Raw genomic sequence first — 16,946 nt, forward strand, 5'->3', positions numbered from 1 at the left:
ATGGGAGGAAGAATATTATTTAGCAAGTGAACGTTTTTCTGGTACATTTTTTGTAGCAGGACCATCTGGCTCTTATTAAAAGTTGCTGAGTAGTGTGGTTTTGCGGGACTTCTCACTCCTGAGCACCACTGCTATAAAGCAAAGTAACCAAATTTGTCTTAAGTATTTTACTATAAACAGAGTGGAAGTGCAAGCTAACACTTTCTCTGTGTGTATCAGCAGGCCTTGAAGGGACATGTGGAGGGTTAGAAATGTTTTCTGTTGCTTTTTAACCATAAAAAGGTAGGCTGTCTGCTTGTAGTCTCCTTTACCTCTCTTCGTGTTAGAAACATTTTTTTTAGTGCTTGTGTGGTATATTTGCCTGATGTTTTCTTCCAAGGAGGCAGCCGTTGTCAAGTTTATCTAGGAGGAGATTCTAGTCATCATCTTTTCCTTGCTCCTGCAGCTTCCTGCAAATAACAGAAAACGCTCTCTACTGTTCCACCAGCCAAAATAGATCCCACAGAACATAAAGGACATGCATGTATGCAGTAGACTTGTAGCACACACTAGCTTTCAGGACTATGCTTGCAGCATGCCGAGCACCCAGGGCTCTCGCTGGCACCACCGAGAACCAAGGCAGTGCCTGTACTTTGTGCATTGGTTTTGAAAAGCAGGAGGAAGCCGTGAAGTAGCCACTGGGACTTCTTGTGAAATTTTAAAGGCAGAAATAGCCTGCTGTGGGCATGCTCCAGGCAAAGGAGCCAGTAAGGACACAGAGCGACTTTTCTCACGTGTTAGGTTTGAACCAGTTAACTTGTTCTTCGCAACAATTTTAGGGAAATGTGAGGGTATGTGGGAAGCTGGTTGCTGAAGGCAACACGGGAGATTAGCACTTCTCACTGATTTAAGAGTTGTTGGTATGATGCTGAGGTTTTCTGGCATACACCTATACAATGCAGGAAAACAGTAGTATTCAGGAGAGCCAGCATGCTTAGGTCTCCCTCCCTCAGCTAGACAGTGGTGCTTCTGATGTTCTCAGTCTGCCAGGTTTCAGCCCCTGAGCTGCAGTTCAGGCTTAAGTGCCATGTGAGATTGATATTCCTAAATTCTCCTTTGGGTGTAATAAACCAGCTGATTTCCCTGAAATGGTTTGAGAAGTAAATAGTGGCATTAGTAACCTTAGCTTTGCTCTGTTTTGTAGAAAAGCTCAGTGTTCCCTCCTCTGCTTGAAGGATTTTATAGCTGCATCTTGCGCCTGTTTGGGGAGCGGTGCTCCCTCTGTCCTGTGCATGGAGGAGGAGATGTGCTCTTGGGGCCAGAGAGCATGCACAAAGGTGGGGATGACTGCCACTGTTGCGTGAGCCCTCCTCCAGGAGGAAGGGCCTGCTGACTTACCTAGCCCAGTGCAAGATACAAGTGCTGTGAAGAGTGCCTTGTCCTCTAGCGGTACTTCTGCTACAGCAGCAGAAGAGCTGGCACCGTGTGGCAGGTATGTTCTGACCATGTTGTTCAAGTTTGGCTTCTCAAGAAAATCAGAGGCCCGAGCTTCTGCTAGTAGATCCCAGGTGTGCAGGAGTGCATGATGGCATCAGGTGATAGAAATCTGCGTCTGCTGAGGTGGTGGCAATTCTAGGTAGGTTCAGTCTCAGGAATCTACTTGCTGTAGGAGCAGTCCTGGTGAAAGTGTAGTGGCGTTATGCCTCTCAAGTATCTGGCAGGTTAGGTTCCCAAACGCCTTGATGATCTGGGGTTTATAATTGAAGTGCAGTGAGTTTTATTGTCATTTTACAGTTCAGGAAACTGAGGCGTAGTGTTCATGGTGTGACTTTATCTGAATGAGCGAGAGAACTTGATTCCTCTAAATTTAACCCCGAGATAAATCTCCTCTCCTGTGTGTCAGTGTATCAGTACCGTTGTATCCCGTACGGGGCTTCAGATTATTCTTCACTGGCTGTGTACCTGAGCATGGCTTCATGGTTTTGTACAGACTGGTGGATATCACCTGTGAGCTCTGAAAGAGTTGCTGATTTTAGCAGCATAAACCCTCCCTGTTGTTTCTGTGATACGTTATGCAGTGGTGGGACTTGAGCCAGCAGTGGCATCACTGGGTGGAAGAGAAGGTATTCCAGACATTAATTATGCATACTGGAAGAGAAGATTATTGTCACTGGCTCCCTAAATACTTGGGCAGCAAACCAACTCTAAGCATGTAGAAGTACAGTTTTGGGGACAGTATGCTGTTTGGATAAATGAATGCATGAAAGATGTTACTGATGATTGATCCTGTACTTAAATTATGAATGATCTTGCAGGTTTTTTTAAATGCATGATGACTAACTTCATCTTTTCTTTTTAGTTGATGTCCATCAGCGTATTAGGTGTTTCTGCCTGGATGAGAGACTACCTGAATAACGTTCTCACTTTAACCGCAGAAACAAGGTAAAGCTTTCCTTAAACCTATTAATCGGTGTGGGTGATTGATTGCAGTATATGTCATTCATTCTGTATGGCAAGTTTCCTAATCAGGATTTCTAGAATTAAGAAGCCTTCAGTTGTTTTGTTGAAAGGAGTATTTTTGCCACCATTTCTGGCATCAATTGCAATTAGAGAAGGGGGAAGGTATGAATCCAATCTTGTTTTATTCCTGTGCCTTTCTCTTCTGACAGAGATCAATTTTTGGCCCTTTGCCAACATGCAACCATATTATATTACTGTTTAGTTTTGAATACTTTATTCAGTCTGGAGATTTAGGAATGCTGTTAGTTTTATTACAGCAATGCTTATGAGCCCTGGTGATGGAACAGGGCCTCATTGTGCTACATACTGTGCAAGTGCAGGACAGGAAGATTGCCTTTGCTCCAAAATGATTTCGATGATGCATTACTTTCTGGTACCTGAATGCAGCATTTGACTTTAAAACCACGTAGAAGAGATTTCTGTGAAATGTGTTAAGGCGCTGGAAAGAACATGTCTGCTAATCCACCGTTTTCGTTTTAATGGCTATATTACGTTTTTCTTCTGTATCATTTTTGTGTGATTATGCTTTTTTGATTATGGTTCTGATTGGTTTTAGGGTGGAGGAGGCTGTCATATTGACTTACTTTCCTGTGGTCCACCCAGTCATGATTGCAGTCTGCTGTTTCCTCATCATAGTTGGAATGCTGGGCTACTGTGGAACAGTGAAAAGAAATCTGTTGCTCCTCGTCTGGGTATGTTTCATAACCTCTAAAACCAGCTAACTTCTGCTTCACTTCAACAGTGTAAGAAAAGTTTTAATCCACAGGCACTAGATAAATACTGATTATTTTTTATTACTGTGTTGAGTTATGGTATCGGTGAGGAATTGTAATTGCAAAGCACACAGTGGGAAAGAATTTATTGCCTAGGCTGCATTATGCTGTGACTGAAAGACAAGCAGTGTCTCATTTCCAAAAATCCGCTTCATTTAGTAGAGGAGTTGCTGAAGGGAAAAATAACTCAAACTCTTAAGTACTAATAATTACAAGAACTTGAGTCTGAGTGCTTTGAAATAAACCCTTATGCTACCCTTTTGACTCTTGGCCGTGCAATAGCTAAATAACCTAGATTTTGCTTTATCCCCACAGTTGATTGTGTGTGCAAAGTAACTGATTTGTAACTGATGAAAGTTAATTCTGCGTGTATTCAGAAGCTTTGCCTTCTCTTAGGTGGATGTGGAATTTTGCAGTTGTATTTGGTTGTGAGCAAGTTTAAAAATAAATTCCAAGTACCCAGCTTTTTCCTTTGTTTGGAGGCTACATAACTGAGCCAACAGCAGCTGAAAAGCAATAGTCTCTCCTGCATAAGGCTCTATGTACTGTTTAACTGTGATGAGGCTTCGATTGTCAAGAGTGCCAAATGCCTTTTTCTTCATCTGGAAGTCAGTGAGTTTGAGGACAATAAAAAAAGAACAAAACCCTACAATAAAAAACCCCAAACAAACAAACAAAAAAACCAAAATCAAAAATCCCATCAAACTTGTAGAAATTTTAAAATTTTAGAGTTTAAAAATATTTAGACCATTGGCAACACTGAGATCAAGGAGTGCCATGTACTTGTATGCTTCTTAGAAGTCTAGCTGGTAGCCCTTTGCAGAGATGGGCTTTGTCTTTTAACGTGAGGATGAGCAGGATTCCAAGCAGCCTATAAGCCCGAGAGAGTAGGAGCAATGGATGTGAAAGAGGTGTGTCAGACTTGACTACTGTAATTGCAGTAGGAGAAAGTGGGCAGGTAAAATCCTTCAGATCTTGAGAATATCCAGAAGTCTTATACAAGTAGAGTTGGGCTCCTGCTGTTTTTTTCACTGCAGTGTCTGTTGGGTTCTCCCAAAGTGCATACAGTTGCATTTTTCTTGTGGATCTGTGTGGGCCAGGTACGTGATATCTGGACCTCACAAATTTTGCACAAAATGACCAAAAAAAGAGTGAGAAGTTGGCTGAGAACTATGCAACCTTTGCTTTTATTTAATAGGAAGTATTCTAACTGCAGCTAGAACGGTCAGGAAACTGTACTGGGGTTTTGTATTAAAATGTCTTTTTTATTTGAGAGGGTTGGAGTAAGCTTTATTTGAGATTTCCAGCTGAAGGCGTGCAGCAGAAGTGTTCCTCAATTGCAAGAAGGCAAATGCTGTTTCTTCTTTTGGATATTTGTTAAGCCCATATACAATATGAAGATTGCTGTTCCGAAGCTATATAGTTACGAAAAACTCTCATTTAAATCTGAATTCTTTATAGTAAAATAATAGTCATGCATTTTTTATTTCTAGATCCCAACCTTGCAATGTTAAAGTCAATGGGAACAAGTTCTAAGGCAGATATTACTTAGTTATGAGCACTTGCATAAAAATAATAGATTAATGTAATTTCATACCATATAATTATTTATCTAGTAATCTTTCTTATATACTTTAAAAGGACCTTGTACATATTTTTGTTTTATATAAATAGTGAAAGTATTAAAAGATGGTAAACTTAGTAAGTTTACCCTTCGTTTTTATGGTAAGATTATAAGATTATTTTCATAAAGTGTTTTTTATTTTATAGTGGTGATAGTTTTTAATGTGAATTAAAATTAATTAAAAGGCAAAAGCAACTGTATGATGTAGACCAATGTTACATAGTATCTGGAAAAAAAAGGTTACCGTTTTTGGTATAAGCCTTGAAAAAAATCCTAACTAATTAAAAAGAAAATGAAGTTAAAACTGGTTTTGGCCTACAGTTTATTTAAACTGCCAGTGAAAAGAAGGAATCATTTATAGCTTTTAATGCCATCTAGAAATAAATTATTTAAAGTGTGTTTAGGCAGTCAAATTACACTAAATCAAAACAAGACATTTCTGTCATTTTATGTTGCACTATTTCGTTTTCAGGAGCCTGAGAATTTGCTCTTGCTAAGCAAACTGATAAGCAAAACTAAATGATATCTTCCTAAGTATGTCATTGTCTTTGATTAATTGTTAAATGAATGCAATCGTGTTACACCACAGAAGTATGCAGGCGTAAGTCAATGCTTCATTCATCAGACTAATCAGAAAAGTGATGGATCAACAAAATGAGCTTTTGTACAACCAGATGAACTAAAAGAAAAGAACCTTCATGTAAAACATTAACAACCTCTTCAATCATGCTTTTAATCTTCTTTTTGAAGTACATGAACAGCTATAGTGATGGCATGCAGAGATATTTGGATACAAATCTTGAGGTTCCTGGCAGCATGCTAATTGCTAGTGCTAATGTTGTTAATTGAATTGGATTTTTGGAAAATCTAATAAAGCATGAGGACCATAAAATATATATATTATAGTGTTAGATATTTTTAATACATTTGGATACATAATTATTTTCATTTGTTTTTGAAATTTTATCTTGCAGATAAATGCTTGAAACCTTCCCAGCTTCACATGGGGCATAAATATAAATTGAACTAATGTTTACTCAGCTTAATAGTAAGAAAATACAACACCTCAGTCTTCTGATGTGCATGCTCTAGATTATTTGTAGAACCAGCATTTTAAAGCTATGATCATCTAATTTTAATTGCTTCAGGAATATATAGTCCTGAAGGCTAGTTGGTATAAAAAGCCCATGTGTACCTCAAGTGTCTATAATATAATTTTGTTGTGTGTCCTGAATGACCAACGTCCTCATATAGAAGTGGCTGTGATGCCATCCTGAACTGAAAGATTTGGACTCGTCCAAGCCACTGACTTGAATGTATAAAAAGTCCAAGGATGAGAAACTAGAGTCCAGGTTTTATGGTGCTTATTACAGTTTTTCAAACAAGATTCTTCAAATTATTTTTTTCAAATCCAGAGCCATCCTTTGCCTTTTCTCTTCTGAGGCTCTGTACATTTTGGATTGGTTTTGAAGTCCATTGTGCACATAGCCTAACTAAAAAAACAAACAAACAAACAAAAAACACCCCCCCCAACCTAAACAAACAAAAAACCAAACCAAAACAAAAAACCCAACCAAAAAACCACAACCCCACACACGCATATATTCTTTAAGAATAGTAACCTTAAGGGTGTGTGAATTATTTTGAAGTTCTTGTTTTATTAAGACAACAAGAGTAAACTCTGTTGCTTGACAAGAACAGCTTCATGAAAATCCCAGTGGAAAATATTTTCCTGGCTGGAGTTTTCCTTGCAAATTCTGGCATTTATAACTGTGAGTCTTCTGTAATTACAGCATTCAAACAGCACAGGATTCAAATTTGTCTGCATATGTTTTCACAAAGGGAAAAACTGTTAGAAATATTTGATGGTCAATAGGGCAAATCATTTTACTGATTTTTATCCTAAAGTTGGCAGAGAAATAAATATGCCTCAGAACTAAATGTTGTTAGACCCTGTTGGTGTGTGGTCAAACATCTTGTTAATTCAGCTATGGCAGAACCTGCTTATAAATTGGAACTTGGCAGACTAAATTGTCTATTAAGAATTGAAACACAACCAGACAAACCATCATTAAACTAAACTGATCTTTTTTTAAAAGCAGGCAAATATTTCATAAAGAGAAGAAATGAAATGATACTATGTTTTGGTTGGAAAGGTAAACTGGGGCATGTGGCAAACCTAAGGTGAATGTGGCTGTTTCACGTCAGTAGTTCTCAGCCAGCTAAATGCAGGGTTGGTGAAAGTGGTTTCTGTAAAGTCCATCTGAAGAACGACAGGGAACCACTGACTGTAACAGCACTTGGGGCAGATTCTTCTACACCTATACACCCATTTCAGTCCATGTGGATGCAAAGGTGATAGGGATGATTAAATTTGGATGCCTGCTGTGTTGCAAGATATCAATAACTTAATCAATGTCTTCCTAGAAGGGACTCTTACTATGTGTGAAATGTTAGCTGTTCTAAAGTACCACAGCACCAACTATTCTGCAGTACTGGTGGCTACAGTTAACATGAATTAGTATGAAAGTTTAGTAATAATTAATTCTTTTGTCTTTTTTTTTTTGTGGCAGCATGTATTTCTGCAATAATACATAATATAGGTTATTCTGTAATAATACAGGATATTTGTTCTGACCCCTGTGGACTCTTACCAAGTCACAGCTGCTCCAATACCTTGTACTAACATTTGGCACTGGAATTGTTATTTACCAACCAGAAGTATTTCTTCATTATTAAACTACCAAGCATTGAAAGGGAAGAAATAACTGATGAACGTACTTGGTGTAAACCTGTGCAGTTTAGAATTAGACAGGTTGGAGACTGGAGTTCATAATTTTCATATTTTATGCCTTTTATCAGTGTGGCGTGAGTAGGAGGAAAACAGAGTAGGAGGAAAATAGAGATTCACAAGATAGGTTAGCCTGCCTTTTGAAAGAAAGTGGGTTTCTAATACTGTAGTACAGATTTGATGAGAAGCCAGTACTGTGCTAAAACTCCAATTCAGGTAGTCAGTGGGTGAGTAAGGGACTGGACATGTAGCTTGCATTTTGAAGTGCTGCTTGTTTGACGTTCCACTTGTAAGAGAAAATACACTTAAAGTTCACCAATTGTTATTATACCCCAGTAGTTTCAGATATGAGCAACTTGCTCAAGAAAATAAATATAGGACTAAATTTTTTTTTTTTGCTTTGTGAATTTCTAACTTTCAGTCTAAAGGTGAACTCTTTGAGGAGGTGTCCGAACTAATCATCATTAGACATCTTTTTGCCTTGAAATAGGATAGGGGGTAAGCTGCTTTCCTGTTCAGATCAGGGTTTTTAAGGTTCAAACAAATTGTTAGATTTTGAGAGCAGTGTTGGCGATGCCACAGTGTTGCCACAGAGCAGAGCCCTGCTTTGCAGGAGCGGGTGCGCTCTGCAGGGCTCTCAGCGTGGTGGGGTGGACTATGTTGGTCCTGGAGTCCAGTGCCAACCTCTCTGTCTGCCTGTCTAACCATGAGGTGCATTTTGTTGACCTTGTCTTGTCCAATATTAATGTACAGTGCTGTGTATGTACTTACAAGACTTTTTCAAAGCAAGTGCTTTGAAAGGGTACCTAATTTTCTTAGCTGGGAGAGGGAGCTTACAGATGAAAAGTACAAGTTGCCTAGCATTATGGGTTATTGGGAGGCATTTAGAGATGAAGGGTGCTGCCTGCTGAACAAACTACAAATGAGCAGCTGCGTATTTGAGCAGCATGGGGGGAAGAGAGTTGGGGTGGAGGAGCACGACAGGAATTGAGCTGGTGGGAGTGTCCAGGTCCTCTTGCGAATGCTTGGCTTAAGTCCAAATGTTTGCTGTGCTTACGGTGATGATCTGCTTCCTTCACCCTGGCGCTTAGCAGCTACCTTGAACGCACAGCCATGTTGTACCAGGGCAGAGGCAGCATGGTACTATTTGGCACAGTTACCTGGCAGCTCAAACTAACAAGAACTGTCCAGCCCCTTGAGGGCTATTCAGGGAAGTGCCTTTGACTTACGACAGCAAGGTTGGATGGCGTAGTTATGATGCCGTCAAATAAAATGTCTTTTTTGCGTACTTCTGCAATAGTGAAAAGCCACTTGCTCATCCTTTTGAAAAAGGTACAGTGCTAAATTAAAAGGTAAATATCTGTAGACAGTAGCCATTTTATGGTTTCAGTGTTTTCAGCATGAAACATGCTGCCTGGACTTTTGTGACACACTTTTCACTGCATGCTATACTTTTAGGCTCACCTCCTGGGGGTGACTACTTTGCCTGCTTTTTGGGGATGTATGTCCTGAGTATTGGTTTTACTAGGTGTCACTGTGTCTGGCCTCATGATCCAAAACTTTTGGAGTAAGCCTTGTTCCTTTTATGTTCCTTGTTCCTGTTTTCTCCCATTCCCACTTGTTATGCTGTTAATATTGCTTCTTCCCTCCAAGTTCTTGAAAGTCATTGATGCCCAGGGCAGTAGAAGAGACTGAAATGGCACCAGAGCTGAACAGAGCTCTGGAGTGATACTCCCTGGCGAACAGAGGATGGAAGATAGTAATAGAAAGGTTGGTGAAGTGGAATGATGGAGGTGGGTACCAGGAAGCTATTGAAAAAACAGGGACTGATATGACAGTAGGTTCAAGGGACTGGGGTTGTTGAGGCTAGAGAGCTGGGGGTGATAGCAGGATGGGAATAAGGGATGCTGCATCTTGACTAAGAAAAGACGGGCAGCTGCTGAGATGATGTGTAGTCTTTTTTTCCCCTCTGTCCTTCCCACCTCCAATTTTCTCACTGCTTGTTTGCCCAGCTTTTTTTCCTCTGCTGAAAAGGATAGGGAATGGGAGAGTCCCTGAGAGCAAGGAAGGAGTAAATGAGTAAACAGATTCACAAAGCCCAGCCAAGCCTCTGTGTCTTGTCTGAAACACAGCCCAGCCTCATCAGTGGGGCATGCCTTGACGCTGTGGTTCAACTGCATTCTTGTTGCCACAAACTGAGTATGGAGTGAATGTCCTGTCAGGTAAATTAATCTTTTTCTTGCCTAATCTTGCCCTTTTGACTAATTAACCACAGAGACACTTTGCTGTGTGTACAGGGGCTGCGGTATGGGTTTTATATGTAAGAGCACTTCAAACATTCACTGTTTTGAGTGAAAAAGTGTTTGGGGGCATGCTGGGACAGAGTTATTGTGTGTATCAGCACCGAACTGGTCTGTTTTACAAGGAAAAAGGGTTTTCTTGACCAAAGAAGCGTTTTAATGGTGTTTAATTTCCTTTGTAGAAAATAAAGAGGGTTTAGAGAGATGAAGGATGCTGTGTTTTGAAATAAGGGGAGAAGAAGGGGGAAGGGAGTATTGTAAGCCCTGAGGAAATTATGGTCTAACGTTTATCTTTACCTATGTCCTGTGCAGTACTTTACCATGACCTTGCAATGACCCTTATTCCTTGGAGTTCATTGACTTGAGGTAATTGAGTCTTGGGCAGATAAATCCTAATAATTGTCTGAAGTGTGCATTTGCTTATTTCCAAAGTAATACCTGTTTCCTTATATAAGCAAAGATTAACTGTTAAAGTAAAAATTTAAAACAGATCATTAATATCTCATAGAAGAATTGAGGCTGTGAACAAAGTTCTAACTATTAATGAATAATTTTGTTTAGTTTTTAAAATGTAAATGGGTCAATCAAAAGAACTTGGACATATACCATAGAAAATTAAAATGTTCATTGCCATAAAAAAAAGGTTTTTTGAATCAGAAAATTAGTTATAAAGGTTTTGGAAAAAGTGATAATTATTTATATAAAACTTGGACTTTGCAAAGGTCACAGGCTTTAAGACACTTTGTACAGATTGACAAAATTTGGTGATCTGGGAAACTGAAATCTAAAATAATGGAGATATTTGATCATTTTGCTGTGGAATGTATTTATTCTGAAGAACTGGATGGCATTCAGTAGCTCATGTTGTAACTTGGTGGTTTTAACCCATTTCCTTGTTGACTTGTGACTGCGTCTCTCACAAATTTCTGCGTTGTCAAGCAAGTAAACCAAATTTTAAATCAGAATGACAAATGAACTGCTAATCTCTTCAGGGCAGGGCTGAGGGAGCTGGGGAGGGAGGAAGGGGGGGCAGGGGAAGGTTTGCGCTGCTGGAATGGATAAACAGAGGATTTCAGTTTTCCGTGCAGCTTGTCTGACTCCATTTAATGAGCGTTTGCTCCATTTTTAAAAAGTATAGCTGGATTAATCATTAAAACCATAGCTTGTAACTTACTGAGGGAAGAAGGACTTTTTACTAGGTTTTGCACAGAAAAAGTCTAGTTCCCGTTGGTCATCCAGCATTGTGGTGGTGGTCATCTGACGTTTCTCAGGGTGCAGGCAGATGTCTGCATGGTTTGCGTCTCAGTAGAACAAGGCTGATGCTCTCAGGCTGTTAGCCGTTGGGAAATGCTATGCATAACCCTCTTAAAATCCTTTGGCATCTGCTTTACATACCATATACTCCAGTCTTTTAGAGATTCCCGTAAGGTTTCATTCTGCAGCTGCCTTACCCTTGGAATCTCCTTCAGCCCCTGCCCTTCCCTCCCAGAGCTTTCCTTGCCTTTCTTGCCATATGGGCCACGTTGCCCAAGAAGCTGGTGTGAGCACCAGACAGCAAGTCTGAGGAGGCTGGACTTGCTGATCAGCTACTCTTCATTTGCTCTGACATAAAGGTTGTGGTTTTTCTTGAGTCTGAGGAAAAAAAAGTTTTATATCTTCTGGGAGAAAAGAAAAACACTTGGGAGGAGAGCAGTAAAGCTTGAAAAAATATGTTTATTAAATGAAATACAGAGCACATGAACGATGATTCATTAATAAGTACACTGATCCTTCAAAGAAAGGCACATTTGCTCGAAAATGAAAGGATTTCTACAGTCTCGTAGACCAGATTCTCCAGAAGTTGCAATACCCGCCATGCTCTCACTTTTCTTTATCATGTTGAAATTTCTGATTCCAGTTGTTAGCCCCTGCCTGCCATTGCCATTTGCTTTCATATACAGAATTCTCTCTTGCTTTCTCACTGTCTGGAAGTGGGCTTGAGAGGAAGTCAATATTTTGAGTATGTTGCGTGATGGGATATATTTGTTCTCTAGGGATGAATTTAGTAGACTGTGAAGTCTCCTCAGGTTTTGTAGGATGACAGTAGTTAACTAGGAAGCTGTCAGAACAGATGAAATAGGGTCCTAATCCCAGTAACAGGAGCATCATGCAAACCAAAAAGTTTGAGCGAGGAAAAAGATGAATTAGGCCACTCTTGTGCTTTTCTAGTTCTGTTGAAATTTGGGTTGCTGCAGTACCCTGTCCCAGTTCACGTTTTCACGAGTTGCCTAGACTGTTGCTTCCAAATCACACCTCCAAACTGCAAACAAAATGATCATACCATGTTTGGTACAAGCGGGATCAAGAGAGCATGACTTCAGGTCTTTGGTTCTCCTTGTGCATGGGCTAACAGCCCAATAATTTTATAGGTTATAATAGCTGAATGCTGATGAGGCATTCCATGGTCACTGGCAAAAAATTACCAAACCCAGCTGTGGCAGAGCAAAAAAAACCCTGCTTTTAGCTTCATTTCTGGCATAATGCTTACGCTAGAGTTTGGAAGGCATCCTCAGAGGGCAGTCATGTGGTTTTTGTATCTGCGCCAGTGGGATTATTGCAGTGGCTGATAATAGGGCACTAGGTATTCACGTTGCCCTGGCTATTGCACTGAAGGAGACTACTGCAGGACACTAGAGTTTTAACTCTAGTTTTCCTTTGCTAAATGTAATTAGAATTTAATATTTTCACTGTCTCTGAAAAATTCCATGTTCGTGGAAATACTTTGGAAAAGGGCATTTAAAATGGGGACTAGGGTGGGAGGAGGAGCAAGATTTTTACAACTCCTTTCATGTACTGTGTTGTCTGAAGTCCCAGTTCCTCCATGTTAGTAACAGGAATAGAAGGTTATTTTTCACCAGTTCTTTTCACCTGTTGCCTGAAAAGCATAGACAAATTATATTAAGGGATTAATTACAGGAATTGTGTGGCATATTCAAGACAAACAAAAAATCTCTAGAACTACAATAAGAGTTTTGTATTACATCTCTGCAAAAAACATAAAACATTGTGCTTCACGCTTTATATCTTTCCCTGCAGTTGCCCACGATTGCAATAAAAAAATCCTATACTCCGCAGGATAGAAAACCACGAGGGAGAGATTTTACGTTGAGAGGCACTTCACGTGTGTGCCGTTCACCGTTATTCTCTGAACTGAATGGGAGTTGTTGGAACAAAGACCTTTCAAATTAATGCAAAATATCTTAGACTCAGTAATAGTGATTTTGTGCATGCGTTTGCTATTTTTATTTGTGTTTGTATCTAAATGGTTGAAATGATCAAGAAAGAAATGTGTTCCTGTAATGTGTTCTGTGGTGACGGTCATTCACTTAGTTTGGTAGAGCAAAAAACGTCAGAATTTAATTAGGACAAATTCATTTTGTAGTTCAGTTGTTAGCCTTAGATAGAGAGGTAGGAAGACATTTTGGGCATATGCCAGAGCATATATGCTCTGTATATGTAGCACTGGCATATATGGAGCTTGTATCCTCTTATGGGATGCCACTGCTCTGTGCAGGAATTTTATTCAGACTAAAAGTTTTGATCTTACTTAGACAGTCCATACAGATCTTTCTAAAAATAGTTTTAAATTATTTTGATTTTTTTAATGCGTAGGTAAAAATACTATGTACCTTTCTAGTGCTTTATCAGGTTCTGATAGCCTTTATGCAGGTAGCTGTCTGAAAGTAGCCGTCTGAATTAGCACAAAGCCTATTACTTCAACACTAGTTCCCATTTTTTGGTTTCTTTTTTTCTGTCCTTGACCATTTACTGATGGTTACGTGCCTTCTGTGGTTGAATTTCATCGTCATTGGATTTCCATTCTGTATGTTCCATGACCCCACTGTCCTTTTTGTCTTATATATGAATTCCCTGTAGAAGTGGATTACCGTTGTCTGACTTTCACAAGGGCGACCTCTCTGGAGGCGGTTATAACTTGTGGTAGCTGAGTATGATCTCATAGTGTCTCTATGAGTAAGTGGGTTTCCGTGCTGTTGATGTGTGTAGTTTCTGCATCGGAGATTTCAGGGTAGGATGAGGATGTTGGCTGTGGTCACTTTTACACCTGTATGCTTAGTATATTTCCTTGGCCCTTCATCCCCCTGTCTTTTCCACATCTCTTTGAAAGTGGTTTTCATAGTAATGACTTTGTTTCTGTTCCTGCTTCTTTCCTGTTTACTCTCTTGCACGAGAAAGGAAAGGGAATGGAATTCTCCTGAACTCGAGCTCTTAGTTCCTTCACCTCTGTCTCAGGACCGATGTGCTGGAAAAATACAGTTGTTTAAGTCTCCGCAGGCCGCCAGTGGTGCAGCTCTGTACTCTGGGGATGGAGCCATGCACACATACCCATCCATTGCTGCAGAAAAAATCCAGGTGTTTCTGCAAGGTTCCAGGTATTAGAGGAGATGCTCCTGTTCTGTTGGAAGGCTACTGCTTTACTGAGCTGCTGCCTTCCTTCCTTCCTCCTCTGTGGCCAGTGGTGGTGAGCAAGCTTAACGAGGAAGTTGCAGAAGAACCAGCTCCTGCTATTTGACGACATCCATTTGACACTGCCCAGATGCTGAAGTTTAGGATCTTGGCCACAGGTGTGTCCGTGACTTAGTGAGGAGCAGTAAATTCTTTTATTTTTTTTTAATTGGCAAATATTTTTACACTGATTTGTAAAAAATTTGTAAAACACATTTAAAAGGGTGTTTTCTACCAACATCTCAGTCATTCAGCTTCTCTCAAGGAAGCAACGTTTCAGCTTTTTCAGAACTTTACTGGAGGAAATCCTTCAGTGAAACTGTCTCTGCTGGGTTTCTAACAGGGTGAAGGCACCACTTCAATTTTCTGATGACTTTGCATAGTCTGACTAGGAAGAGAATGATAGTCATTACCAATTGCCTACAAAGGAAAAGTGTTAAAAGTCTGTAGGATTTGCCGTGTAAACGGTTTTTAGTTCTTGAAGTGATCATGGCTTTGCATTACTGCTTGTAGATTTTTTTATTTTATGATAACCTGTAGATATCTTGGCAAAACCATTCGCTCCCTTCTGTGCTGTTCCTATCCTACCTTCTCCCTGCCAAAAAAAAACCCAAACCCAACACAAAGAAAAGAAAAACAGTAGAAGATATCTCAGCGATGGCTGAGAGTGCTCTGAGGGAGGTGTGCTGTAGGCGGTAATATCAGTGACCTGTTGGCGCAGTTTTGAACGTAATGCACAGTGGTGTTCCTCAGTGAGTTAGTCTGCTTTACAAAATGTAGCCACTCAGCCCATGGGAAAGAATATTAAGCCTTGCTTTAAAACCAAGTGCCTGTTTCTGGCAAAAAGCAGAAGTGTGTAAATGCAGGAAGATGTATTTCGCATTCAGAGTCCTGTGGGAATTTAACTGGGGACAAGGAATAAGCATTGAAGCCAGTAATAATTTCTTCCATTTGGAAGATGGAAATTAGGGGTAATAAATTTAAATAATGGTTAGAGGTTTTTTTTCCCCACACAACTTACATAAAAATTATTTGTTTTGCAAACCATTACATTTAGAGAGAGGTATAATATTCCCCTTCAACAGCAGAGTGAAACTGAAGCTCCTGTGTGTGGGTTTGGTGTGCCTGCGGTTGCTCAGTTCCTAGAATGGGCTTTCATGTGTGTAAACTCTTTGTGTCTTTTTTTGTCTTTTGCATTATGGACGATGATGTGCTTTCTCAGGACAGAAGGCTTGATTCTGCAGTGCCCTGGTGTGTCCAGGTGTAGCTAGAGTCAGGAGTGCTCCATTTCTGGCAGACCCAGAAGTGGTTTATGAGTGAATCTGGCTTAATAGTTTTCTATCCCAAGCTATATTCAGTAACTGCAGAAAATCTTGGTTTTGGCTCTTCTGTCTCCAACTGCTACCAGAAACTTTCTTAACTATATGCTGACAAAAATGAGGAGGTTTCAAATGTTAAGGTTTGTGAATGAATGAAATGTCACAAGGAACTGCAAATTAAGAGTTTTCTAAAGAATGCCACATGTACACCCCCAGATATATCACTTTCACTATGATCAGTGAGTTTTGCCTAAGATTTGGGGATAGCAGGCAGTCCCAGGCTTGTTATTCAATTAGAGCATAAAACCACTGACATTTTCTTTGACAGCTGAGAACTCAAATTCGATTTTCACCTAAACGTTTAGTTGTTCGCCCTCTCAAAAATGTCAGTATTACCCATAATGTCCTTAAACATTTTTTCGTATGAATTGAAGAGCTAAAGCACGTGGCATTCTTTCCTCCTTTCGAAGCGAATACTTTGCAAAGTATTTCCATGTTTTTTTAAAGAATGCTTTGCATAACTTGCAGGCACTACAGTGATAGTGGATGCATTGTCTAGAAGCTCATGAATTTATTTTTTGGAGAAAGCATCATTTTTCTTACAAGGTGTGACTCAAATTTTTTTCCTCTCTTGGACCTTTGGAGGATGAACGTATTCGTTATTAAAGGCCTATACTGGAGCTCTGCATGTGCTTATAGTGTTGATTTATAAGGATACGTGATGTGGTGTTCAGCTATAATGACTATGAAGACCTTTGCGGGGGGCAGATACGAGTACAAGTTTCTCTTGAAAATTCACATGGATATTTTTACATGCACGTTTCTAATTTGTCTGTTTGCGTCTAAAAACCTAATCCAGGGAGTTAGATTTGATCAGCAAGTAGAAGTTAAGGCAAGACACTGTTCAGTAGCTGCCAAGGTATCTGTGAGTTACTCAGTTCCAGACTGGGTGAATGAAAAAGGTGCAGTGTAGATAACTGCTAAATCCTAACACTTGTGGATTTATTTTCTCTATTTTAAATAATACAGTTTACTGACCTTTTAATGAGAAAAAAAAAAAAATTCGCTTGCCCTCAGTACATGTTTTGTGTCTTTTATACCTGTCCGAAATAGATTCCAGAATGAAATTACTAAATT

At 39.7% G+C, this 16,946-nt stretch overlaps 1 protein-coding gene across 2 annotated transcripts in view; it reads left to right on the forward strand.

Moving 5' to 3' along the window:
• Window positions 1-16,946, forward strand: part of TSPAN12 (tetraspanin 12) — a 45,628-nt gene that overhangs the window by 12,140 nt on the left and 16,542 nt on the right. For both annotated transcript variants that reach the window (XM_075147027.1, XM_075147018.1), the window contains exons 3-4: window positions 2,339-2,421; window positions 3,056-3,191. In XM_075147027.1, coding sequence (XP_075003128.1) covers window positions 2,339-2,421; window positions 3,056-3,191 — 219 coding nt within the window. The remainder of the gene's footprint in view (window positions 1-2,338; window positions 2,422-3,055; window positions 3,192-16,946) is intronic.

The sequence above is a fragment of the Calonectris borealis genome, chromosome 1 (genome assembly GCF_964195595.1).
Source record: "Calonectris borealis chromosome 1, bCalBor7.hap1.2, whole genome shotgun sequence".
Classification (NCBI taxonomy): Eukaryota; Metazoa; Chordata; class Aves; order Procellariiformes; family Procellariidae; genus Calonectris; species Calonectris borealis.